Source organism: Bombina bombina, chromosome 11 (genome assembly GCF_027579735.1).
Source record: "Bombina bombina isolate aBomBom1 chromosome 11, aBomBom1.pri, whole genome shotgun sequence".
Taxonomy (NCBI): Eukaryota; Metazoa; Chordata; class Amphibia; order Anura; family Bombinatoridae; genus Bombina; species Bombina bombina.
The window spans coordinates 6,217,135-6,244,807 of NC_069509.1; the positions used below are offsets into that span (position 1 = coordinate 6,217,135).

Below are 27,673 nucleotides of genomic sequence, written 5' to 3' on the forward strand. Positions count from 1 at the left end.
TTTTATTGTTCATGCTTCAGATAGAGCGTACAATTTTATTGTTCATGCTTCAGATAGAGCATACAATTTTATTGTTCATGCTTCAGATAGAGCGTACAATTTTATTGTTCATGCTTCAGATAGAGCGTACAATTTTATTGTTCATGATTCAGATAGAGCGTACAATTTTATTGTTCATGCTTCAGATAGAGCGTACAATTTAAATAATCTTTGTAAGATAGTCACATTCTCAACTTGTCATCAGTCTATTTGTATCTGTATTTTACATCAAACATTTAAATTTATGATTTGTGAACATTTTTAATCAAAACATGAGTTGACCTTGCTGATTGAACATCACCAATAAAATAGTGCTTTCCGTGGAGGTTCAATTGAATTTATCTTGCTCCTCAGCCTAGATGCCTTCTTTTTAAAATAAAGATAACAAAATAATTAATTAAAATGGTTAATAGTAGTAATTTTGAAAATGGATTTCAATTGAATGTTCAATCATAATTCTGAAAGTATATAAATGTGCTTAGTGTTCCTTTAGTAAAAGTTAAAGGTTTGTATTGTCGCTTTAAATTATATTCTATGATATTGGTGTCCCATTAATTAATAACAAATATATGTAAAAATTAAATAAATAAAAAGATATATACATAAATACATCTATCATTCTATTTACAATTACATAGATAAATATGTACATACATACATACAGATAGAGATATCAAGGAATATATATATATGTTTGATGCTGCAAGACAATGAAACATAACCTAACAAGTCAATTACAAACTATTAAATATGTAAACCCTTGATTTACATTTAATGAATTATTGGATATAGAGATAAAAAAGGGCTTTCAATGGATTATGCTCCAAATTTGTCTCTTTTTAAAAATCAGGGATTACATATTTTGTACACAGTTTTGCACTTGACTTGTCGCAATAATAAATATACAAAGACAACAAAAGAACTACATAACAGGCTCAATTAGCAGCTAGCTCCCACTATTGTAAATTAAATATTTTATTTCCTATCCCTTTAAAATAGTGATAGTTTTCAAATAAAGACATATTATACTCTGATTTGCAACTTATATGTGTGTGTATATACATACTAAAATATGTACAGTATATACAATTTTGAAAATAACTAATTCCCTCTCCATTTTGCTAAGAATGTCGCTACTTGCTATCTTTAAAATTCGATTTAAACAAACCAAATTACAATATCTATATACAATAATGTGCTGACAAGGTATGTGCTATGTTCGTGGACTGTACTGCAATGATATAAATAAAGTTGGGAAAAGGCCGAATAGCTGCGACATCGATGACTGTTTTTATGTTTGTTTTTATATTTGTTTTTATATTTATTTATATCTCTAACAAAATGTACAATCAAATAAATTTCACCTTTATATTCCACGCAGGGTCAGCTGTAACATAACAAGATACAAAACAAAAGACAATTTCTCCTTCATATAGAATCACAAAAAAAAAAGAAATTCCCATATATGACTTGTTCGTACATAACGTTGGGGTTTTTTCATTTTAAATAAGCGTAACACCATTCACACTATTACACACTCATAATAAAAAAAAAAAAAAAAAAAATTATACATTTTTTCCTTTTCTCTCTTTTCTTCCTTCTCGTGCTTCCTTCCCTTCTCTCTTCCTTTTCTTCCCTTCCCCTTACTCTCTACCTTTTTCTCTCTTTTTCTAACTGGCTTTTTCCTATCCCTTTGTTTTCCTTATCCCTCTCTATAATTGGTTATCCAAGAATGTGGGAAAAGATCCAGAGCCACTAGGTCCATAAAAGAATTTGAGGACAAAAAAGGGGTTAGGATACATTTTTATATTGCTAAGGGGTAAGATTTAATAATTGGTAGCCAGCCGGATAAGAAAGATTTTATTCTCTTTTCCGAAGTAGCTTGCAAATGAAATAATTCATATATAATTTAGGTTTGAATCTCATTCAAAATTCGTAATAATCCAGGAGCCGAATTAGATTTCCAATTTTTAACAATTTGATATCTGACTATCTAAAATGATAGTATTTAGAATATTTACCTGAAAGCCCCTATTACTAGAGGCATCTAACCAGAATATCTCATTGAGTGATAACAAGATAGCTGTCTTATAATGTAAATTAAACCAATATTCTATCTTACGCCAAAGTTGCAAAATTTTTGGGCAATACCAGAACATATGAAAAGTATCCGCTTTGGGCATCTTACAGCGGGGACAAGCCCCGTTGTTAGTAGGATATAATTTAGCTAATTTTATTGGGGATAGGTAGTAATTGTTAATGAGTTTTAAATGGGATTCTCTCCAGCTCCTGGGAATTTCACATTTCTTCAGATTCACCATACTTTGTTTAATTTTTCCAGGGTCTATTAAAGGGAATGTGGGAATCCAAGTTAAGGTCAATTTATCCAAGAAAATTAAGGTTTGTTTAGAGAGCATAATATCGTACATGAGAGAAATAGAGGAGTTACCTGTCGTAAATTTTTGAATACATAAATTGATATCAGACCACGCATTTATTCTACTCATATCCCTATTTCGGGTATTAATATAATGCCGCACTTGTAGATAGGCAAAAAAATTGGATTTATCTAGCTGGAAATGTTGTGACAGAGTTTCAAAAGATAATATTTGCCCATTTTGTGGGAGAATCTGACAGATATATTTAAGATCTTTTTCGGCCCACTCCCTAACCACTATTTGATTGATACCTGGAGAGAATTGTGGATTTCCAATAATCGGCAAGAATCCAGAAAATGTAAAATCTATTTCCAAAATTGTACAACATTTCTGCCAAGCCGCCACAACATTTCTAATAGAAATTAAAGAAGATAGGTTGTCTGGTAGTAATTGGAAAGGGCAATGTAATATTGCTTTCAAAATGAAAGGATAAACCATGTGAGTCTCCATCTCTAAAGATGAGACTAACTCAGTTTCTACAATCCAGTCTACTGCCGTTTTAATTAAACAAGCCCAGTTATATAATTTAAAATTGGGAAAAGCAAGGCCTGCAGCCTCAAATTTTTGCATTAGTCTATCCAAAGAGATACGCGGTTTCCCATTGTCCCAGATAAATTTGGAACAATAGGAATAAAGTTTTCGTAAATCCTTGCTGAGAATGAACAGCGGGAGATTCTGAAGGGGATAAAGTAATCGGGGGAAAATAATTGTTTTAATTAAATTTATACGAGCAGTAATAGATAGTCGAAATTAAATCCATAATTCCAAATCAATTTTAATCTTCTGAAAGAGAGGCGAAAAATTCAGCCCATACCAATTTTTTGGATTTTTATGTAATACTATGCCTAAGTAGGTGATTGCTTCTACCACCTTAAATGGGTGCTCTTGAAAACTAGTTCTAGATTTATTAACCCACATAAGCTCGCTTTTATTAAAATTAATTTTATATCCAGCAAAAGTCCTCTAGGCATTGTAATGCTGTAGGAATTGAGTAGGATGAATTCTTCAAAAATAATAGTAAATCATCTGCATAAAGAAGAATCCTTAGAGAATAGGAACCCATACTGATTCCTTTTAATAAATGTCTTAGGCGGATGGCCAAGGGTTCCAAAGCTAAATTAAATAAAGGGGGTGACAAGGGACACCCTTGTCTTGTTCCTCGCCCAAAAGTAATTTTTGGGGAGAGAAGGCCATTAACAATAAGAAACGAGATTGGATTTGTATAGATTTTACGAATGAACTGAATAAATTGATTCTTAAAACCAAAGTTCTCTAAAGCTTTGAACAAATGGCCCCATGAAATAGCATCAAATGCCTTTTCGGCGTCTAAAGAAAGAACGGCAAGATCATCTACAAGATTCTTTTTTTTCTTTTGTTTTAAATACCAGAAATAGTCAAGGAAAGTCACTATTTTACGAATATTCTTTGAGGAAGTCCTGGACTTCATAAAACCAGTCTGGTCTGGATGAATAAGATTACCCAAGGATGAAGAAAGCCTATCCACTAAAATGGCCATTATAATTTTGTAATCTGTATTAAGAACAGATATGGGCCTGTAGGAGGCCGATATTTAAGGATTTTTACATTTCTTGAGGATTAAGGTAATATTGCCAGCAGAAAAATAAGAAGAAATGGGGCTATCCAAGAGAAAATAATTATTAAACAATTTTTCAAGTGTTGGGGTAATTTCTGGAGCCAATATTCTATAAAATTCTGCCGGAAGGCAATCCGGACCAGGAGCCTTATTTAACCGCATCTTAGCTATCATTTTAACAATTTCTTCAACCGAGATCGGGGCATTAAGTAATGTTAGCTCGTCCTCTTGAATTTAGGGAAGCTTTATTTTAGACCAAAATCTATCTTGATTATATAAATTGCTATCCTGACTAGAATATAGCTTCTGGTAGTAAGAAAAGAGCACTCTATTAATATCTCTTGTATCAGTATAACGAGTATCATTTTCTTTAATAACAGGAATGTAATTCTTCTTCTTTCTGTTATTTATTAATTTAGCTAAATATTTAGCTGAACCGCCATAAAGGCCTCTAAAACGTACATTTATTTTGGTTTCTTTGTCTTGGGATCTCTGTTCTAGAAATACATCTCTCTCTTTTCTCGAATCAAGATACTTATTGTAACATATCTCAGCCTAATGTCACTATCCCTTTAAGACTTCCTTCCCTGATTCTGACACTCATGCTGTTTTGGGCAGTATTTGCATTCAGCTTGCCTGCCTGCCTGCCTGATTAATCATTCATGCACCTGATTCCCTCAGCCTCTTTTTAAGCCTTCTCAGGTCTAATGTGCTTTGCATTAACTTTGAAGTTGTGATCCTGAGCAACAGAGGTCTGTGACTGTTTCCTGCATGAATTTACCAACTATTTCAAGCTACAGCATTTTTTATTACCAATGCTTAAAATCATCAAATCGCAAGTATCCAAATAATTTCATTCTGTTTCCTGGACTCTGCTACTTAACAAACTCTGAACTTTATTATAAATCAATTATACTTTTGGTTATCATCACTCTCTAATTATTACAACAGCATCTTACTCAAAACTTTATAACTATTCTCTGCTTCAAGTTGTCATAGCTGAAATATCATTCTACAAATATGTTAACATATTCAGAACTCTGCATCTATGTGTTCAGTTAAAAGCTTTCATGTGATTCTCCAATATATGCACAAACAGTAATTAATGCCTAAAACTTGCAACTTGACTATCACCTGTGCTGCTCTGCTTATTACTGAAATACAGCTATATATAATTTTATGTACTGTGAACCTGCAACAAACCTTAGTTTGCATATATATGCACAAACAGTAATTAATGCCTAAAACTTGCAACGTGTCTAACACCTGTGCTGCTCTGCTTAATTCTGACATACAACTCTATATAATATTATGTACTGTGAACCTGCAACAAACCTTAGTTTGCATCTATGAGTCAATCTTCTACCAGTTTACTCTGAAGCCTGAACATTCCACATTGCTATATTTTTCTTTCATTGAATCCTGCAGCTACTCCATTAACTAACTATAAGTCACAGTGAAGCCAGAATATATTGTATACAAATGTTGCACTCTCCATGAATTCTACAATAACTTCTAGCAACTATGAATCACAGAATATCATCTATTCATGTCCAGGATACTCTTCCCCGGGTCAGGGGTTGGTGTCTTCAAATCCCTACCACTGCCCTGAGGGTCTGTGTCCTGAACGCATGTACACCGGATCATGACACTTATTCCAACTCACCAAGAACCGGTTCTCATAGAATCTTCTATAAGCGTTTCTAACTTGATTAAATAACTGAATTTCTTGAATCCTAGACTTCTTTTTCCTACTTATTAAGTAAGTCTTAATTTCTCCTATTAGGACTGCTTTAGCAGCTTCCCAGAAGATCTCAACTTTATTAAAGTATGAAATGTTATGTGTACATCGATGACTGTTAGTTAACACCAGTCCGATCCTCTTTGCACCGTACTTGACGCGCATGTTTTTGACAGGTTTTTTGATAATTATGGAGAGCATATTAAGGTCCGCGGCCGCAATGTATGGCAAAGTTTGGCAAGCATATTGACGCCCGCGAATGCACCATAGTTGACGCTTTGATAAATAGATGCCTCTGTGTTTTTATTTAAGAATACTTTGTTCCACCACTTTATGCTATTTAATAATTTCTTTAAATCATTGCATTTTGCTACCTTAAAATTAAAAGACTTAGTTAAACCTTTAAGACACTGCTCATGCAGAGTGATTTCAAATATGACCATGTTATGATCACTGTTACCCAAATGTTTGACCTCTATGTTTGATATTATTTCTGTATCGTACTAAATCCAATATAGCTTTATTCCTAGTTGTCTCCTCTTAAATAAACTCTCAGCAGATGAACCTTATACATTATTTCACCAAGACAAGGTAGTCCTGAGATCTATCTTTTTAAACAATAAATCATTTGAGCTGACTGTCCCTTTAAGGTTCATTCAACTAGGGCAGTATCCACATCTTGGGCTTTGTAGGCTAATGCTTCTGAGATTTGTCAAGCTGCCGTCTGGAAGAAGTTGCATACCTATATGACCTACTTCAGTCCTCTTCTGATAAATTTGGAAGAAATGTTTTGACCTCTGTTGTTTCTCAATAATCCTTATACGCTTTTGCTGCATATATTTTTCACACCACTTGTGTAATGCTTTGTAATCTATTCAAGGCAATGGGGATCCAATTAAGGGACCAAGATAAAACTGAAATTTCTATATCATTGCCCACTTATAAGTGGATCCCAATTTACCTCTCCAAATAGCATTTTTGGTTCATCCTTTGTCCAAACAATTGGACATCAAAATATTAATGGGGTGATTGTTAGGGGTTTGCTTATATTTGGGTTTATGTGGATGGAGCCTGTTTCTGTCCTGCCCCCTTCAGTGAAGGGGATTCTTCAAGTCAATAGGGATCCAATTATAGGTGATATAGAAGCTGCAGTTTTATCTGCAGATAACATTTTGTTGTAGGTGAAACTAAGCAAAAAGTACACTTCAATGCAATTAACTAATCCAAATCTAGTCTGTTAGCGGCAATTAACCCTAACCATAATTCACCACCACATTCATCTTACCAGCATCTTAGCTCACCCAGCACAGCTGTGAAACACAACCCTATGACTGGGTGCCTCATTGCAATTAACCCTAACCATAACTCACCACCACATTCATCTTACCAGCATCTTAGCTCACCCAGCCCAGCCGTGAAACACAACCCTATGACTGGGTGCCTCATTGTAATTAACCCTAACCATAACTCACCACCACATTCATCTTACCAGCATCATAGCTCACCCAGCCCAGCCGTGAAACACAACCCTATGACTAGGTGCCTCATTGTAATTAACCATATATCTCCCAACAAACAAACCAACCCCCTCTGATACCTCATCATATAATCAGCTTCATATATAAAAAAAAGCTAAAACCTATAAAATATCCCACAGTGCTCCCCATTCCAGCATCGTCTGCCATCAGCCACATCCAGCCAGCAGCAACAGGGTCCTTGTGGTCTAAAGCAAGAACGATAGGTTTTCTATTTCTTCTGGTAATTGTGATGAGGGAATACAAGTCGTGATGTAATATAGAGGTAGGGGGGTCATGTCACACATTAGTAGTTTATTACTATGTCTGGTTACCTAACAAATTAGAGGTTGTTCACTCACCTTTAATTGCGCTGCACTGAAACCCGCAGACGAGAATTCTTCAGAAAACTCCTCCCCTTGCGCCACACCTGTGTGACATGCGCATCATGTGATTATGGAAGGCAATTCGAGAAGTACAGTGGTATTCTGGTCTAAGTCACAAAGTTCAGTGTGTAACATCTCAGACTGTCTCACAGGTTAGTGTGTAACGTTTCAGGCTGTCTCACAGGTTAGTGTGTAAAGTTTCAGGCTGTCTCACAGGTTAGTGTGTAACGTTTCAGGCTGTCTCACAGGTCAGTGGGTAACATCTCAGGCTGTCTCACAGGTCAGTATGTAACGTCTCAGGCTGTCTCACAGGTCAGTGTGTAATGTCTCAGGCTGTCTCACAGGTCAGTATGTAACATCTCAGACTGTCTCACAGGTCAGTGTGTAACATCTCAGACTGTCTCACAGGTCAGTGTGTAACGTCTCAGGCTGTCTCACAGGTTAGAGTGTAACGTTTCAGGCTGTCTCACAGGTCAGTGGGTAACGTCTCAGTCTGTCTCACAGGTCAGTGGGTAACGTCTCAGTCTGTCTCACAGGTCAGTGGGTAACGTCGCAGGCTATCTCACAGGTCAGTGTGTAATGTCGCAGGCTATCTCACAGGTCAGTGTGTATTTAGCAATTCACTGTCTATTTTAATCACTGGATGATTTGTTTTCTTACCCTCTATTGAATGAATAATCTTTTGAAGATCGTTGAAGAAATTTTTGAGATCTTGAAACTTTTCCAGTAATTTTATGTGGCTGTCATGTGGTTTGGATGCAAAAGATTGCAGGTATTGCTTGGCTTTTGGACCATTGAAATTGTTTCCCAGCTGAGAGATGCCCCCATAAATGAATGTTAGGAAAAAAAATGTACAAATTATTTGAGAAGATTTATAATGATACAATACATGTTCTCCATTTGAAGTAACTGATGAGTCGAAAGAGAGAGGCAGAAGTGTCTCAGGCTGTCTCACAGGTCAGTGTGTAATGTCTCAGGCTGTCTCACAGGTCAGTGTGTAATGTCCTCAGGCTGTCTCACAGGTCAGTGTGTAATGTCCTCAGGCTGTCTCACAGGTCAGTGTGTAATGTCCTCAGGCTGTCTCACAGGTCAGTGTGTAATTTCTCAGGCTGTCTCACAGGTCAGTGTCTAATGTCTCAGGCTGTCTCACAGGTCAGTATGTAATTTCTCAGGCTGTCTCACAGGTCAATATAATATGTTACAGGCTGTCTCACAGGTCAGTGTGTAACGTCTCCACGGATTCATCCTTTACTTGTGGGATATTCTCCTTCCTAACAGGAAGTGGCAAAGAGAGCACACAGCAGAGCTGTCCATATAGCTCCCCCTCTAGCTCCACCCCCCAGTCATTCTCTTTGTCGGCTCTAAGCAATAGGGTCTCTCTCGGAAGGGTAAAGTGAATGTGGTGTTAGATTTGTAGTTTTTGTTCTACAAGCAAAAGTTTGTTATTTTTAAATGGTACCGGTTTGTACAATTTACCCTCCAGCAGAAAAGGGATGAAGATTTCTGCTGAGAGGAAAATGATTTTAGCATGTTGTAACTAAAATCCACTGCTGTTCCCACACAGGACTGAGGAGTACAAGAAAACTTCAGTTGGGGGGAATGGTTTGCAGGTTAGGCTGCAATAAGGTATGTTCAGTCATTTATTTCTAGACAAGACTGTGATAATGCTAGTGTTACGGTACCAACAGTGTACCAAGGGCTAATACCAGATGAACAATGTCCTGCATAGGGAATCAGCAATTCACAACCCAGCCAGTTTTCAGGTTTAAAACAGAATGACATTTATTAAAAGGCTATGCCTAGTATTTATGCAGGTCTGACCCCAGATGGGGGTTGAAAGACTGTTGTACATTACATGGAGGGAACAAGCCCTTTGACATGATACAATAGAATTATTTTACTTAAACACTTCAACCACAAGACACTCTTGGCTCTTCTTATCACTTAGGCGTTTTCTCTCTGAGGGTGATCAAACAATGGAATTCTTATCACTAACTAAATTATGGTTGGAGCCAGCAACCTGTGTTTAGAAAATAGTTTCTTAAAGCTAAACACAGTTAACTCCTTCAGTCCTGACAGAAGGGTCTGTCACATAGCTCCCCCCTTGTGGAACACTCCGGCAGACCCGGCTTGACCCTTTTGCGGGTCAACCTGGGGATGACCGGACTAGGAGGTGGTAGGCATGTCAGTTTGCTGGGACAATCCATCTGTATTCCCGTTATGAGAGAGAATTCCTGTCCATACAAACAAGGGTTCAAATTCCTCAGTGCCCAGACCAGGGCCAAACAGTCCTTCAAAATCCCATCAGCTTCTTTACGAGTTTTCTGTACCTGCTCTTTATAGGTATCCACAATCCCTTCATACTGACATAGGGTGCCCTTGAGTTGCTGCACCTCACTATGAGCCAGCGTCAGCTTCTCCTCAAGTGTCGCTAAGTTTGTCTTTAAGGTTTCATGTCCCACTCTCAAGCTGGTGTTTTCTGCAGTCTGTCGGTGCAGCTTGTCTAGCAGAGATTCACGTTCTAAACGTGCTTTTTCCTCTGCGCTCCTCTTCTCCTTCATCAGCGCATTGTAACGGGACCTCCACATATCAATAGCGGATAGAGATTTACTGAGCTCAGCGTCCTGGGGCTTAGCAGCAGGTGGGTCAGTCTCTGCTGCATGGATCTGGGCACGGGTAGTCACAGGGTTAACATCAGTGGGACCCATAGGAGCGTAGGCAGAAACAAGGGGGGGCCAAGTCATTTCCAAGAAGAACATCAGCAGGTAAGTCCTTCTTGACCCCCACATTCACAGGTCTAGCGCCCACTCCCCAATCCAAATGTACCCTGGCAACAGGTAGGCTGAACACATCGCCCCCTGCTACCCTCACAGCCACAGTGTCTCCAGTGTACTGTTTCTCAGACACCAAGTTCTTTTGAAGCAAGGTCATGGTAGCACCAGTATCCCGTAGACCACTGACCTTCTTCCCATTCACTTTAACCAGTTGCCGGTTATTCCGGTGGGCAGCTTGCACAAGGTCTGCCTCATGTAGGATGCTCCAGCATTCTTGCGCCTCTACATAGCGGGCCGCAGGCTGAGGATTACGTGGGATTCCGCCGGCGGGTCTTCTCCAGGACTGCGCTTGGTTCGCTGCATTTAGGGGACACTCTGGTCTTTTGTGCCCTAGTTGCTTACATCTAAAGCACCGAATCGGTTGTGAGTAGCCCCGCGAATTGAACCGGGCTCTCTGAGGGTAGTTCGTGGCCGGAGGCCGTGTGGTATAGCGGTGCACTGGGGGTTGGTAACTGGCAGCTGCTGGGGTGACTGGGGGTCTGTACTCCACTCTAGCAGGGGGCTTAGTGGTAGCAGTGTCCAGTTTGCGGGCATCCGTATACTCATCTGCCAAGCGAGCCGCTTCATGCAGGGTGGAGGGTTTACGGTCCCGAACCCACTCTCGAACTCCTGCGGGTAACTTGTCGAAGCAATGTTCCAACAGGAATAGCTGCAGCACCTCTTCCCCAGATACGGCTTGGCACCCCGCTATCCAGTGAGCTGCTGTGCGGTGCACCTTACATGCCCACTCAAGGTAGGAATCACCAGCTAATTTAACAGTGTCTCTGAACCGCCTCCGGTATGCCTCCGGTGTAACCGCATACCTGGAGAGCAGAGCCTCTTTTACAGTATTATAATCCCCGACTTCCTCATCTGGAATGGCCCGAAAAGCCTCACTGGCCCGGCCGGATAATTTTCCGGATAATATCATGACCCAGTCCTCTGCGGGTACCTTGTGTAGTGCACATTGCCTCTCAAAATCCGCAAGGTACCCATCAATCTCTCCTTCTGTTTCCAGGAAGTTTTTAAAAGCTGCAAAATGTATTTTTCTCTTTTCTACTGGGGTTGCTGTGACTTGGGCTGCTGCAGCGCTGCTTTGGCGAAGTAGGTTGGCCTCCACAGCTGCTATGACCCGGTCGATAATTTCCGCAGATGGGTTGGGGCCATAATGTGCCAGTCTTATTTTAACCGCCCGATCAAAGCTTGCTTCTTCAGGGGTTCTGTCTGCTATGCTGGGCCCATTGGTTCCTTCTGTCCCTGGTACTCTTTCCATCTTAGTCAGTATTGTAATAATCCCCCTCTTCCTGAGGTTACTGGCTTGTGTAGTTGCTCTTCTGGGCGATAAGGTTCATTCCGTCGCTTGCCACCAATTGTTACGGTACCAACAGTGTACCAAGGGTTAATACCAGATGAACAATGTCCTGCATAGGGAATCAGCAATTCACAACCCAGCCAGTTTTCAGGTTTAAAACAGAATGACATTTATTAAAAGGCTATGCCTAGTATTTATGCAGGTCTGACCCCAGATGGGGGTTGAAAGACTGTTGTACATTACATGGAGGGAACAAGCGCTTTGACATGATACAATAGAATTATTTTACTTAAACACTTCAACCACAAGACACTCTTGGCTCTTCTTATCACTTAGGCGTTTTCTCTCTGAGGGTGATCAAACAATGGAATTCTTATCACTAACTAAATTATGGTTGGAGCTAGCAACCTGTGTTTAGAAAATAGTTTCTTAAAGCTAAACACAGTTAACTCCTTCAGTCCTGACAGAAGGGTCTGTCACAGCTAGAAAAGGACTGATAAGATCCCCATGAGGGAAAGGTAAGCTTTATTCAGAGACTAAGTATGGAATTACAAGCTTACATTACAGGGCTAATTTATGCTGGTTGACACTTTTTTATGGGTTGACACTTTTTTTATGGCAAACGGTTTTTACTTATAAACATCGTTTTTGAGACACTTAGAAGGTCCTTTTGGGTTTCTTTCAGGGGCTTTTACCCACATGGCTAATATTATAACTCCTAGGAGTGTTTCTTTAGGCCTCACAGCACCGGAGTAAGGTGGGAGGGGCCTAATTTCGCGCCTCAGATGCGCAGTTAGATGGACTAGATCTTCAGGCTGTGTTCACATGGTGGCTCCTGCTACAATTTGAGGACCCATAAGAAGCTTTTTCCCCATAAATCTGACTCCTAAGGGAAGGTAGGGCCACAGCAGAGCTGTGGCAAGGTGCTAAATTTGTTTTAACCGGTCTGTTAGCTTACTATTGATCCGGTTTGGGCATTAAGGGGTTAATCGATTTTTTTGCTAGTTGTGCAATCTTACCAATGCTTTAGGTACATACTGTGAAAATTTCAGAAAGTTTGGTGCATTTTTCACTGTTTTGGAAAATTGTGTGCCTTTTTTTATTCCTTAAAGGCACAGTAACGTTTTTTTGCAAAGTGTGTTTTTGCTTGATTAATGTGATTTCTAAGCCTGTCTGTCTTACTATTAGTCTGTTAAACATGTCTGTCACCAAGGAAAATCCTTGTTCAATGTGTTTAGAAGCCATGGTGGAACCCCCTCTCAAAATGTGTCCCACGTGTACTGATATGTCTATACATTTTAAAGACTCTGAAATGGGGGCGAGGGATGTGCTGTCTGAGGGAGAAGTTTCCGATTCGGGAAAGGTTGCTCCTCAGACAGACTCAGATACGTTGGCCTTTAAATTTAAACTAGAACACCTCCGCTTATTACTCAGGGAGGTATTAGTTACTCTGGATGACTGTGACCCTTTGGTGGTCTCAGAGAAATTGTGTAAAATGGACAAGTACCTAGAAGTTCCTGTTTACACTGATGCGTTCCCGGTCCCTAAGAGGATATAGTAACTAGGGAGTGGGATAAACCAGGTATTCCGTTTGTTCCCCCTCCTGTTTTTAAGAAAATGTTCCCCATATCTGACACCTCGTGGCAGACGGTTCCTAAGGTGGAGGGGGCTGTTTCTTCACTTGCTAAACGCACAACCATACCAATTGAGGACAGTTGTGCTTTTAAAGACCCTATGGATAAAAAATTAGAGGGTTTACTTAAGAAAATTTTTGTTCATCAAGGTTTTCTTCTCCAACCTATAGCGTGCATTGTTCCTGTAACTACTGCAGCTGCTTTTTGGTTCGAGGCGCTGGAAGATGCGCTCCAGACGGAGACCTCATATGAGGATATTATGGACAGAATTAAGGCTCTTAAGCTGGCTAATTCTTTTATCACAGATGCCGCTTTCCAACTAGCTAAGTTAGCGGCAAAGAATTCAGGTTTCGCCATTCTGGCGCGCAGGGCGCTATGGCTCAAGTCTTGGTCGGCCGATGTGTCGTCAAAATCCAAACTGCTGAACATCCCTTTCAAAGGAAAGACCCTTTTCGGGCCAGAATTGAAAGAGATTATCTCAGAAATCACTGGGGGAAAAGGCCATGCTCTCCCTCAGGACAAATCCTTTAAGACAAAGAACAAACAAAATAATTTTCGTTCCTTTCGAAATTTCAGGAGCGGTCTCGCTTCATCCTCCCCTGCTGCGAAGCAAGAGGGTAACACTTCACAACCCAGGGCAGCCTGGAAACCTTACCAGGGCTGGAACAAGGGTAAACAGGCCAAGAAGCCTGCAGCTGCCCCCAAGACAGCATGAAGGGGTAGCCCCCGATCCGGAACCGGATCTAGTAGGGGGCAGACTCTCTCTCTTCGCTCAGGCCTGGGCAAGAGACGTACACGATCCCTGGGCCTTAGAGATTGTATCCCAGGGATATCTTCTAGAATTCAAGGGCTCCCCTCCAAGGGGAAGGTTCCATATTTCTCGTCTGTCTACAGACACGAAAAAGAAAGAGGCGTTCTTACGCTGTGTAGAAGACCTACATACAATGGGAGTGATCCACCCAGTTCCAATTGCGGAACAAGGGCTGGGGTTTTACTCAAACCTGTTTGTGGTTCCCAAAAAAGAAGGAACTTTCAGACCAATCCTGGATCTCAAAATTCTAAACAAATTCCTCAGAGTCCCATCATTCAAGATGGAGACCATTCGGACAATCTTACCAATGATCCAGGAGGGTCAATATATGACTACCGTGGATCTAAAGGATGCGTATTTACACATTCCTATCCACAAAAATCATCACCAGTTTCTCAGGTTCGCTTTTCTGGACAAGCATTATCAGTTTGTGGCTCTCCCTTTTGGGTTGGCCACTGCTCCCAGAATTTTCACAAAGGTGCTAGGGTCCCTCCTGGCGGTGCTAAGGCCGCGGGGCATAGCAGTGGCGCCTTATCTAGACGACATCTTAATTCAGGTGTCAACTTTCCAAAGAGCCAAGTCTCACACGGAAATTGTATTGGCCTTTCTGAGGTCTCACGGGTGGAAGGTGAACATCAAAAAGAGTTCTCTCTCCCCCCTTCCTAGGAACACTAATAGACTCGGTAGAAATGAAAATATTTCTGACAGAGGTCAGAAAGTTAAAACTCTTAACTACTTGCCGAGCTCTTCATTCCATTCCTTGGCCATCTGTAGCTCAGTGCATGGAGACAATCGGATTAATGGTAGCGGCAATGGACATAGTCCCTTTTGCACGGATACACCTCAGACCCCTGCAACTATGCATGCTCAAACAGTGGAATGGGGATTATGCAAATTTGTCTCCTCAAATACAGCTGGACCAGGGGACCAGAGATTCTCTTCTCTGGTGGTTGTCTCAGGATCACCTGTCTCAGGGAATGTGTTTCCGCAGACCAGAGTGGATCATAGTAACGACCGACGCCAGTCTGTTGGGCTGAGGTGCAGTCTGGGACTCCCTGAAAGCTCAGGGCTTATGGTCTCGGGAAGAAGCTCTTCTCCCGATAAACATTCTGGAACTGAGGGCAATATTCAACGCTCTTCAGGCATGGCCTCAGCTAGCTGTGGCCAAATCCATCAGATTTCAGTCGGACAACATCACGACTGTAGCTTACATCAACCATCAAGGGGGTACAAGGAGTTCCCTAGCAATGATGGAAGTAACCAAAATAATCAGGTGGGCGGAGGATCACTCTTGCCACCTCTCAGCAATTCACATCCCAGGAGTAGACAACTGGGAAGCGGATTTTCTAAGTCGTCAGACTTTTCATCCGGGGGAGTGGGAACTCCACCCGGAGGTATTTGCCCAGCTGACTCAGCTATGGGGCACTCCAGAATTGGATCTGATGGCGTCCCATCAGAATGCCAAACTTCCTCTTTACGGGTCCAGGTCCCGGGATCCCCAGGCGGTGTTGATAGATGCTCTAGCAGCGCCTTGGTCCTTCAATCTGGCCTATGTGTTTCCACCGTTTCCTCTCCTTCCTCGTCTGGTTGCCAGAATCAAGCAGGAGAGGGCGTCAGTGATTCTAATAGCGCCTGCGTGGCCACGCAGGACTTGGTATGCAGACCTAGTGGACATGTCATCCGTTCCACCATGGACTCTGCCAATGAGGCAGGACCTTCTACTTCAAGGTCCTTTCAAACATCCAAATCTAATTTCTCTGCGTCTGACTGCTTGGAGATTGAACGCCTAATTCTATCTAAGCGTGGTTTCTCTGAGTCGGTTATCGATACCCTGATTCAGGCTAGAAAGCCTGTCACCAGGAAAATCTACCATAAGATTTGGCGAAAATATCTTTGTTGGTGCGAATCCATGGGTTACTCATGGAGTAAGATTAGGATTCCCAGGATATTGTCCTTTCTCCAAGAAGGATTGGAGAAAGGATTATCAGCTAGTTCCTTAAAAGGACATATATCTGCTTTGTCTATTCTTTTACACAGACGTCTGGCAGAGGTACCAGACGTTCAAGTATTTAGTCAGGCTTTTTTTTTTCTCTCCTTTTTTTTTTGTTTTGTTTTTTGGGTGGCTGAGAGATGGGCAAGGTAGATAAATGTAAAATAACCTCCTGGAACATTGGAGGTCTCACCTCCCCCATTAAACGAAAATCAGTTTTGGCTCACCTACAAAAAATTGGTACTGATATAGCTATGCTACAAGAAACTCATTTAAATTTGCAGGAAGTGCTAAAACTGAAGTTCTCATGGGTAAAGAAAGTGTTTGCTTCCACGGGCACAAAAAGGAAGAGAGGCGTGGCAATCTTGTTAGGGAAAAGAATTAAATATGAAACTCTGCACAGTATTTCCGACCCGGAAGGGAGATATATAATTTTAAAATTAAAGATAGAAGGAATTCTGTATACACTTTGTAACCTATATGCTCCCAATGTATTTGATCCAATGTTCTGGGACACTCTGCAATCAAAAATAATTTCTGAATCAACAGGATATCTAATTCTAGGCGGGGATTACAATATGGCCCCGCACCATCCCCTGGATAGACTTAGACAGAAGCCTACAGTGGGGAAGAATAAGCGAGATAGCCTAGAAACTAAAATGTTTAAGAAGATCTCCCAAAATTTGTTAGTCAGGGACATATGGAGACTCCAGAATCCAGATCTAAGAGATTTTACCTGTTTGTCCCGAGCTCACAAAACTCTATCCAGAATAGACTTATTCCTTATTGACGAAAGACTGTGTAAAATGAAAATTATAGCCAAAATACTTCCTATCTGTATATTAGATCATAGCCCTATTACAATAGAAATTCAATATAATGACTTCAAACCAAGATCCTTCTTCCCCACATGGCTGACGAATGATTTAAAATTTAAAAACTGGTTAAAAAGCAAATATGAAGAGTATGCTGAATTTAACCAGACTTATGTTGATCGCCCAGATACTTTCTGGGAGGCTGCAAAGGCAGTTCTTACGGGGGAAATGATTTCATATATTGCTAACAGAAATAAAACACTAAGAATTAGAGAAACAGAAGTGACAAAAGCTGTAATTAACTCATATAATCGCTATTTGCTTGATAACTCCCCGGGAAATTGGATCAGATATATTGGAGCAAAAAATGAAAGAGACTCATTTCTAACCTATAGAGACCCAGAAGGAGCTTAAACTTCAGGCAAGACTCTATCGCTATGGCAATAAGGCTGGAAAGTTATTGGCCAATTTGATGAAAAGAGAAAAAAGATCCCCATTAATAGATAAGCTTCTGCATAAGAAGAAAACTCACACAAACGTAAATGATATCTCTAACATCTTCTCAGAATACTTTACATAGATCTACTCTCTAAGGGATTCAGATAAGGTTAAATCAGATGAATTCTGGAGCAAAATTACCCACCCTGTACTTGACGGTGAAAAAATGTTAATGGTTAACTCCCCAATTTCTCAGGAAGAAATTTTAAAGATTATTCAGGATCTCCCATCAAACAAGGCACCCGGTCCGGATGCATTACCAAATTAATTTTATAAAATCCTTGCACCATTCATTGTTCCACCGTTAAGTAAACTTTTTAACCACATGTTTATCAATGGAAAGGTAGTCTCGCCTCAATTCTGTGCATCTCACACCACTCTGATTCTTAAACCCGGGGAGGATCCGACGAAAAAGGAATCCTATAGGCCCATAGCATTATTAAATTCCGATTATAAGATCCTGACCTCTATCTTAGCCAAGAGACTGCAACTGGTACTCTCGGAAATAATTCATAAAGATCAAACAGGATTTTTGCAGAAACGAAATTTAACAGCAAAGATTAGGGAAGTATTAGTCACTATAGACTATTTTAAATCTACTGAGTTGACGGGGCAGAGGAGAGAGGGGGACTCCCCAGATCTAGCAATTGTCTCAATTGATGCAGAAAAAGCATTTGATTCAATCCACCAGGATCACTTGCTCTCGTCTCTCCACAGGTTCGGTTTCAGAGGGCACTTCCCTAAATTTGTGGAGAACTTATATAAAAAGTCATTCACGAGGTTAATTGTCAATAATACACTATCTTCTGAAATATTACTGGAAAGGGGAACGCGCCAGGGATGCCCCCTCTCTCCTCTCCTCTTCAACATTTCAATTGAACCTCTGGCAATAGCGATAAGATCACAAATGGAAGGAATAAAAATAGGTAGAGCAGAGCTTAAAATTGCGCTATACGCGGATGAAATCCTGCTATATATCTCTAACACGCAAAACAATATACCTATACTTGTTTCAATTATAGAACAATTCGGATCCTTCTCGGGTTACAGGATCAATGCGTTAAAATCTGAATTATTATGGATTAGAAGAAATCCTGACTCTTTGATAGAAATTCCTTTCAGAGTCTCAGAATCATTTAGATATTTGGGGATAATGATCACTTCCGACTTAGATAAATGCTATGATCTTAATGTAAAACCAGTACTGAGAGGGATTGAGGCGAGTTTGAAATTATGGCAAAATCTCCCACTCTCGATCTCAGGTCGCATTGCCGCATTTAAAATTATCTTGCTTCCAAAGTTATTATTTATTTTACAGAATACTCCAATAATTCTTAAAAGGAAGGATATTGAAAAAAATAATAGTATGATGAGAATCTTTATATGGCAGAATAAAAAACCCAGAATTTCGTTAATGAAACTTTCACTTCCTAGGAAGTACGGCGGACTTGCACTGCCGGATATACAATTCTACAACCTAGTCTCATTGGCCCGAATAGTTGTAGATTGGATTCTAAATAAAGACTACGTAACAAATAATGAACTCGAAAAAAATGTAAGTCTATCATACCTCCACACAGCCTTAATACACTGCAATCCTAAAACAGTCCCCCAGGAAATTAAAATATTCAAAACATTAATGTATCCTCTACAGGCGTGGAGGAAGATATGTAGGTTATTATCCATCAAAGGAAGTGTCTCCAATCATATGCCAATTAAAGGGAACCCTAAATTCCAAGCGGGACTACAATCGGCACCTTTCCAAAAATGGCATACATTAGGTTTGAATAATATCTCTCAGATGATAGACTGGAATGGCCATTGCATTAAAACATTTGAGAGTTTAAAAAGAGAATTCAGTCTTAGCAATAAAGAATTCTTTGCATATTTACAAATCAGACACTTCGTAACTAAGATGATAAATGAATCTGGTTGGAACTGGTCATGGGGGAAGATGGAGAATTGGCTTGTGTTAGCCAAAAATGGGTTTATGTCAATCTCACCATGCTATCAATTATTAATATCTAACAAAGGGGAGATTAACTTAGCAGCTGCATGGGATTCTATGATAATTCAACACCCCATAAATCTAAATAAAATACAGGCTTCTATTTTAAAAGTATCACAAATTACTCTATCGGCCACATGGAGAGAATCCCACACTAAGTTATTATATAGGACCTACTACACTCCAAAAAAAGGGACAAGATGTGGGAATATTAATTTCTGTATATGCCCAAAATGTTCATTACCATCGGCAGACCTTATCCATATGATCTGGGAATGCCCTAAGATTAAAAATTTCTGGGCTAAAATAGAATACTGGATTAATCAAGTATTAAAAATCTCTCCTCTGAGGTTAGACATAATCTCTGTAATCTTTCTATGGGAAGCACCGAAAGATCTCCGGAAGCATAATAAAATAGTTAATATGATTATTCTAGCGGCAAGATATTTAATTTTCGAAAAATGGAAAGGAAGGGCAAGCCCCAGTATAAATGAGCTCAAAATTTGCCTAAAAAAACAATATATGATAGAGCAAAGAGACACTAATATAGAAGAAGAGAATGACATTGAAGGTTTCTTTAAAAAATGGACAGTTTTCATTAAAATATTTCCATTGAATGAAAGAGAACATATGATCTACCCATTCAGGAACTCAGAACTGGTGCTGTTGGGACTATGGTAGTCTCCCTTGCTCATCTCCCAGCCCCTCCCCTCCTTTTCCTTTTTTTTTTTCTCTTTCTCTCTCTCTCTTTGGTGATGGTTATATGTTGTGTTTTGGCGTTATTATGCCTAGTGCTGTTTGGTTGTTTAGGTCCTCCTTCCCCTAGTTGATCAGGTACGTTAGGTTGGTTGATTTTTTTTTTTTTTTTTTTTGAATCAGCTTTATTTAGTAGGTTGGTTGATTTTTATGTGAATATTTGACTCAAGACGGAAAGGGAAGAAAAGGGTAAAATTTAACTATTGTTCAGGCTGTTACTTAAAAGATAAGATATAGTACGACAAAATAATGTAAATCATAGTACATGTTGCATCTGAAAGTTTAATTTACATTTAGTGAAAAAGAATAAGCACTATATCATTATACTCTACTTCTTTGATATGAATATCTTGAAGCTAGGGAAAAAATAGAAAAAATGAGGTTGAGACTACTTTTTCTTTTTTTTTTCTTTTTTATATTCTTCTGCGATGCAACAGAAATAATAATGTTTTTCATGATGTGTATATTGTGAATACTTTTCTCCTGTATTTATGCTTTTTTTGATGTATCACATCTATATTGTATTGTGATCTTAACCTCAATAAAAAAAAAAATTAAAAATAAAGGACAGATATCTGCTTTGTCTATTCTTTTACACAGACGTCTGGCAGAGGTACCAGACGTTCAAGCGTTTAGTCAGAATCAAGCCTGTTTATAGACCTGTGGCTCCGCCATGGAGTCTGAATTTAGTTCTTTCAGTTCTGCAAGGGGTTCCGTTTGAACCTTTACATTCCATAGATATTAAACTTTTATCTTGGAAAGTTTTGTTTTTGGTAGCTATCTCTTCTGCTCGAAGAGTTTCAGAGTTTATCTGCTTTACAGTGTGATTCACCTTACTTTGTGTTCCATGCAGATAAGGTAGTTTTGCGTACCAAACCCGGTTTTCTTCCTAAGGTTCTGTCTAATAAGAATATTAACCAGGAAATTGTTGTTCCTTCTCTGTGTCCTAATCCATCTTCGAAGAAGGAACGGCTTTTACACAATCTTGATGTGGTTCGTGCTTTAAAATTTTATGTACAAGCAACTAAGGATTTCAGACAAACAACTTCATTGTTTGTCATCTATTCTGGTAAGAGGAGAGGTCAGAAGGCGACTGCTACCTCTCTTTCCTTTTGGCTGAAAAGCATCATCCGTTTGGCCTATGAGACTGCTGGATGGCAGCCTCCTGAAAGGATTACTTCTCATTCTACCAGAGCAATGGCTTCCACATGGGCTTTTAAAAATGAGGCTTCTGTTGAACAGATTTGTAAGGCAGCGACTTGGTCTTCGCTGCATACTTTTTCCAAATTTTACAAATTCGATACTTTTGCTTCTTCGGAGGCTATTTTTGGGAGAAAGGTTCTACAAGCAGTGGTCCCTTCCGTTTAAGGTACCTGTCTTGTTCCCTCCCTTCATCCGTGTCCTAAAGCTTTGGTATTCGTATCCCACAAGTAAAGGATGAATCCGTGGACTGGATACACCTTACAAAAGAAAACAGAATTTATGCTTACCTGATAAATTACTTTCTCTTGTGGTGTATCCAGTCCACGGCCCGCCTTGGCTATTAAGTCAGGTAGATCTTTTTGTTTAAACTACAGTCACCACTGCACCCTATGGTTTCTCCTTTTTCTTCCTAACCTCCGGTCGAATGACTGGGGGGGTGGAGCTAGAGGGGGAGCTATATGGACAGCTCTGCTGTGGGTGCTCTCTTTGCTACTCCCTGTTGGGAATGAGAATATCCGACAAGTAAAGGATGAAGCCGTGGACTGGATACACCACAAGAGAAAGTAATTTATCAGGTAAGCATAAATTCTGTTTTTTCAGGCTGTCTCACAGGTCAGTATGTAATGTCTCAGTCTGTCTCACAGGTCAGTATGTAATGTCTCAGTCTGTCTCACAGGTCAGTATGTAATGTCTCAGGCTGTCTCACAGGTCAGTGTGTAATGTCTCAGGCTGTCTCACAGGTCAGTATGTAATGTCTCAGGCTGTCTCACAGGTCAGTATGTAATGTCTCAGTCTGTCTCACAGGTCAGTGTGTAATGTCTCAGGCTGTCTCACAGGTCAGTGTGTAATGTCTCAGTCTGTCTCACAGGTCAGTGTGTAATGTCTCAGTCTGTCTCACAGGTCAGTATGTAATGTCTCAGTCTGTCTCACAGGTCAGTGTGTAATGTCTCAGTCTGTCTCACAGGTCAGTATGTAATGTCTCAGTCTGTCTCACAGGTCAGTGTGTAATGTCTCAGTCTGTCTCACAGGTCAGTGTGTAATGTCTCAGTCTGTCTCACAGGTCAGTGTGTAATGTCTCAGTCTGTCTCACAGGTCAGTGTGTAATGTCTCAGTCTGTCTCACAGGTCAGTGTGTAATGTCTCAGTCTGTCTCACAGGTCAGTATGTAATGTCTCAGTCTGTCTCACAGGTCAGTGTGTAATGTCTCAGTCTGTCTCACAGGTCAGTGTGTAATGTCTCAGTCTGTCTCACAGGTCAGTATGTAATGTCTCAGTCTGTCTCACAGGTCAGTGTGTAATGTCTCAGTCTGTCTCACAGGTCAGTATGTAATGTCTCAGTCTGTCTCACAGGTCAGTATGTAATGTCTCAGTCTGTCTCACAGGTCAGTATGTAATGTCTCAGGTTATCTCACAGGTCAGTATGTAATGTCTCAGTCTGTCTCACAGGTCAGTATGTAATGTCTCAGTCTGTCTCACAGGTCAGTGTGTAATGTCTCAGTCTGTCTCACAGGTCAGTATGTAATGTCTCAGTCTGTCTCACAGGTCAGTATGTAATGTCTCAGGTTATCTCACAGGTCAGTATGTAATGTCTCAGTCTGTCTCACAGGTCAGTATGTAATGTCTCAGTCTGTCTCACAGGTCAGTGTGTAATGTCTCAGTCTGTCTCACAGGTCAGTGTGTAATGTCTCAGGCTGTCTCACAGGTCAGTGTGTAATGTCTCAGTCTGTCTCACAGGTCAGTATGTAATGTCTCAGTCTGTCTCACAGGTCAGTATGTAATGTCTCAGTCTGTCTCACAGGTCAGTGTGTAATGTCTCAGGCTGTCTCACAGGTCAGTGTGTAATGTCTCAGTCTGTCTCACAGGTCAGTATGTAATGTCTCAGTCTGTCTCACAGGTCAGTGTGTAATGTCTCAGTCTGTCTCACAGGTCAGTGTGTAATGTCTCAGTCTGTCTCACAGGTCAGTGTGTAATGTCTCAGTCTGTCTCACAGGTCAGTATGTAATGTCTCAGTCTGTCTCACAGGTCAGTATGTAATGTCTCAGTCTGTCTCACAGGTCAGTGTGTAATGTCTCAGTCTGTCTCACAGGTCAGTATGTAATGTCTCAGTCTGTCTCACAGGTCAGTATGTAATGTCTCAGTCTGTCTCACAGGTCAGTATGTAATGTCTCAGTCTGTCTCACAGGTCAGTGTGTAATGTCTCAGTCTGTCTCACAGGTCAGTATGTAATGTCTCAGTCTGTCTCACAGGTCAGTGTGTAATGTCTCAGTCTGTCTCACAGGTCAGTATGTAATGTCTCAGGCTGTCTCACAGGTCAGTGTGTAATGTCTCAGTCTGTCTCACAGGTCAGTGTGTAATGTCTCAGTCTGTCTCACAGGTCAGTATGTAATGTCTCAGGCTGTCTCACAGGTCAGTGTGTAATGTCTCAGTCTGTCTCACAGGTCAGTATGTAATGTCTCAGTCTGTCTCACAGGTCAGTATGTAATGTCTCAGGCTGTCTCACAAGTCAGTATGTAATGTCTCAGGCTGTCTCACAAGTCAGTATGTAATGTCTCAGTCTGTCTCACAGGTCAGTATGTAATGTCTCAGTCTGTCTCACAGGTCAGTATGTAATGTCTCAGTCTGTCTCACAGGTCAGTATGTAATGTCTCAGTCTGTCTCACAGGTCAGTATGTAATGTCTCAGGCTGTCTCACAGGTCAGTATGTAATGTCTCAGGCTGTCTCACAGGTCAGTGTGTAATGTCTCAGTCTGTCTCACAGGTCAGTATGTAATGTCTCAGTCTGTCTCACAGGTCAGTATGTAATGTCTCAGGCTGTCTCACAGGTCAGTATGTAATGTCTCAGTCTGTCTCACAGGTCAGTATGTAATGTCTCAGTCTGTCTCACAGGTCAGTGTGTAATGTCTCAGTCTGTCTCACAGGTCAGTATGTAATGTCTCAGTCTGTCTCACAGGTCAGTATGTAATGTCTCAGTCTGTCTCACAGGTCAGTGTGTAATGTCTCAGTCTGTCTCACAGGTCAGTATGTAATGTCTCAGGCTGTCTCACAGGTCAGTATGTAATGTCTCAGTCTGTCTCACAGGTCAGTGTGTAATGTCTCAGTCTGTCTCACAGGTCAGTGTGTAATGTCTCAGTCTGTCTCACAGGTCAGTATGTAATGTCTCAGGCTGTCTCACAAGTCAGTATGTAATGTCTCAGTCTGTCTCACAGGTCAGTGTGTAATGTCTCAGTCTGTCTCACAGGTCAGTATGTAATGTCTCAGTCTGTCTCACAGGTCAGTGTGTAATGTCTCAGTCTGTCTCACAGGTCAGTGTGTAATGTCTCAGGCTGTCTCACAGGTCAGTATGTAATGTCTCAGTCTGTCTCACAGGTCAGTGTGTAATGTCTCAGTCTGTCTCACAGGTCAGTATGTAATGTCTCAGGCTGTCTCACAAGTCAGTGTGTAAGAGGCTATAGTTGCGGTGGGTATTTGGTAACCTGTGACATTAGCAATAAGATTGTGATTACACAAGACAGTAATTTCACTAGTGGGTCTCTATAACCTGTAACATTAGCAATAAGATTGTGATTACACAAGACAGTAATTTCACTAGTGGGTCTCTATAACCTGTAACATTAGCAATAAGATTGTGATTACACAAGACAGTAATTTCACTAGTGGGACTCTATAACCTGTAACATTAGCAATAAGATTGTGATTACACAAGACAGTAATTTCACTAGTGGGTCTCTATAACCTGTAACATTAGCAATAAGATTGTGATTACACAAGACAGTAATTTCACTAGTGGGTCTCTATAACCTGTGACATTAGCAATAAAATTGTGATTACACATGACAGTAATTTCACTAGTGGGTCTCTATAACCTGTTACATTAGGTAGCATTTGGTGTTGGGTACTTTACCCCGATTATATAACGGATCACCCCTCTCCTATTCGCCTCTTCAATGCTGTTATTGTCTTTGTCATCGGTTTCTCCATCTGTCAGGATCAAGAGAACTTTCTTGGCATTAGCTCTGGAACCTTTTTCCTCAGTGAATATGTTGTACCTGAGGAAGTGACACATTCAGCAGATGTTATTGTGATCAGCTAACAAAGCATGTGCACACCCCAGTATATGTGACCAGTGACCCTCACACCCCAGTGTATGTGATCCGTGACCCTCACACCCCAGTGTATGTGACCAGTGACCCTTACACCCCAGTGTGTATGATCTGTGACCCTTACACCCCAGTGTGTATGATCCATGACCCTCACACCCCAGTGTATGTGATCCGTGACCCTCACACCCCAGTGTATGTGACCAGTGACCCTTACACCCCAGTGTGTATGATCTGTGACCCTTACACCCCAGTGTGTATGATCCATGACCCTCACACCCCAGTGTATGTGACCAGTGACCCTTACACCCCAGTGTGTATGATCCATGACCCTCACACCCCAGTGTATGTGACCCGTGACCCTCACACTCCAGTGTATGTGACCCGTGACCCTCACACCCCAGTGTATGTGACCCGTGACCCTCACACCCCAGTGTATGTGACCCGTGACCCTCACACCCCAGTGTATGTGACCCGTGACCCTCACACCCCAGTGTATGTGACCCGTGACCCTCACACCCCAGTGTATGTGACCCGTGACCCTCACACCCCAGTGTATGTGACCCGTGACCCTCACACCCCAGTGTATGTGACCCGTGACCCTCACACCCCAGTATATGTGACCAGTGACCCTCACACCCCAGTATATGTGACCAGTGACCCTCACACCCCAGTATATGTGACCAGTGACACTCACACCCAAGTAAAAAAATATTCCAGCCTCCACAGCAAATAAAAGACCTTTATTTTTCACATATGGGGTCCCAGAACAAACATACAACGTTTCAAGCCTGCATTAGGCCCTTAGTCATGTATACTTAATTATACAGGTTCCTGTCTTTTATACCTTCACCTGTTACCTCTTCACATGGGAGCATTATTGTGCACAATAGTGACATTTTGTGGATGCAAATCATATAACATCCATTTTATTTTTCATCTAATGCTCATATGTGAATATACAATGTTACAAAAATTAAAAACAACGTAAAACCCATATATACAAATTAAAAGAGGAGTGCAAAGCATATTTCAACAAGACTAACCTAGAGTATTGGGGCTTAATCACAATATTTCAAATCCAACAGAATACAATATCATTTTAATTTTAAACCATTAATAGTGGCTCATATCCAAGACATGAATTTACCTATATTATACAACTAGTCACATAGTTATGTCAAATTAGATTAAACCCCAATACATTTAGCATAGCATTTTTACTTAATTCCAGGATGGCTAATCCTTTTATATCTCATTTTAAACTTTGGGAATTTTTTTTATAGAAACAAACTCCATATTTAGGCCACTAGGAATCAAGTTTATGGATCCAGAACATTTCTCTGATTTTTATAAGATGCTCTCTGTCCCCTCCCCTTCTGGGTTTATCCACATGTTCTATAACTTGGAATCTGAGCTGACTTATATTATGCCCCATAGAGAGGAAGTGAGAGGATACAGGTGTGTCTGTTACGTCTGATATTTGACTTATGCTCCATTATCCTCTCTTACCTCCCTACAGGTCTCACCAATATAAATAAACCCACATGGGCATTTAATTAGATAGACAGAAAAGGTTGCTCTGCATGTCAGATATTTATTTTACATTTCTTCCCATTAGTTGGGCGTGTACACGAAAGAGTGGCTGTTATCCCTGCCTTAGTTGCAGTAATTGCAGCTCGATGATAAAGGGTGAATTTTTTATCACCAAATGGGAACTAATGGGAAGAAATGTAAAATAAATAAATATCTGACACGCAGCGCAACCTTTTCTGTTTATCTAATCTTGTACATATGGTTCATAAGGGACCTCCTGTCAGTAGACAAATTAGCAACTAAACAAAGTGGAAAGAAAAAAGGTGCTATAGCGCTACACTAATATCTATGAGGTGCCCTATTTGTCAATCTATTACCATCAATGTGAAGAAGACTCGCCAGAAACACGGGCCTACAAGCTCCATACGGAGCTTGATAAATGGGCCTCTTAGTCTTAGATAAAGCCTTTTTGGGAATTGAATCCCTATTC

At 40.5% G+C, this 27,673-nt stretch overlaps 1 protein-coding gene across 1 annotated transcript in view; it reads right to left on the minus strand.

The window, feature by feature from the left end:
* Positions 1-27,673, minus strand: part of ITGAL (integrin subunit alpha L) — a 450,284-nt gene that overhangs the window by 288,162 nt on the left and 134,449 nt on the right. Inside the window, exons 8-10 of the mRNA XM_053695200.1 lie at positions 25,452-25,596; positions 8,373-8,523; positions 7,689-7,756 (exon numbers count right to left, since the gene is read on the minus strand). Of these exons, the coding sequence (XP_053551175.1) occupies positions 7,689-7,756; positions 8,373-8,523; positions 25,452-25,596 (364 nt within the window). The remainder of the gene's footprint in view (positions 1-7,688; positions 7,757-8,372; positions 8,524-25,451; positions 25,597-27,673) is intronic.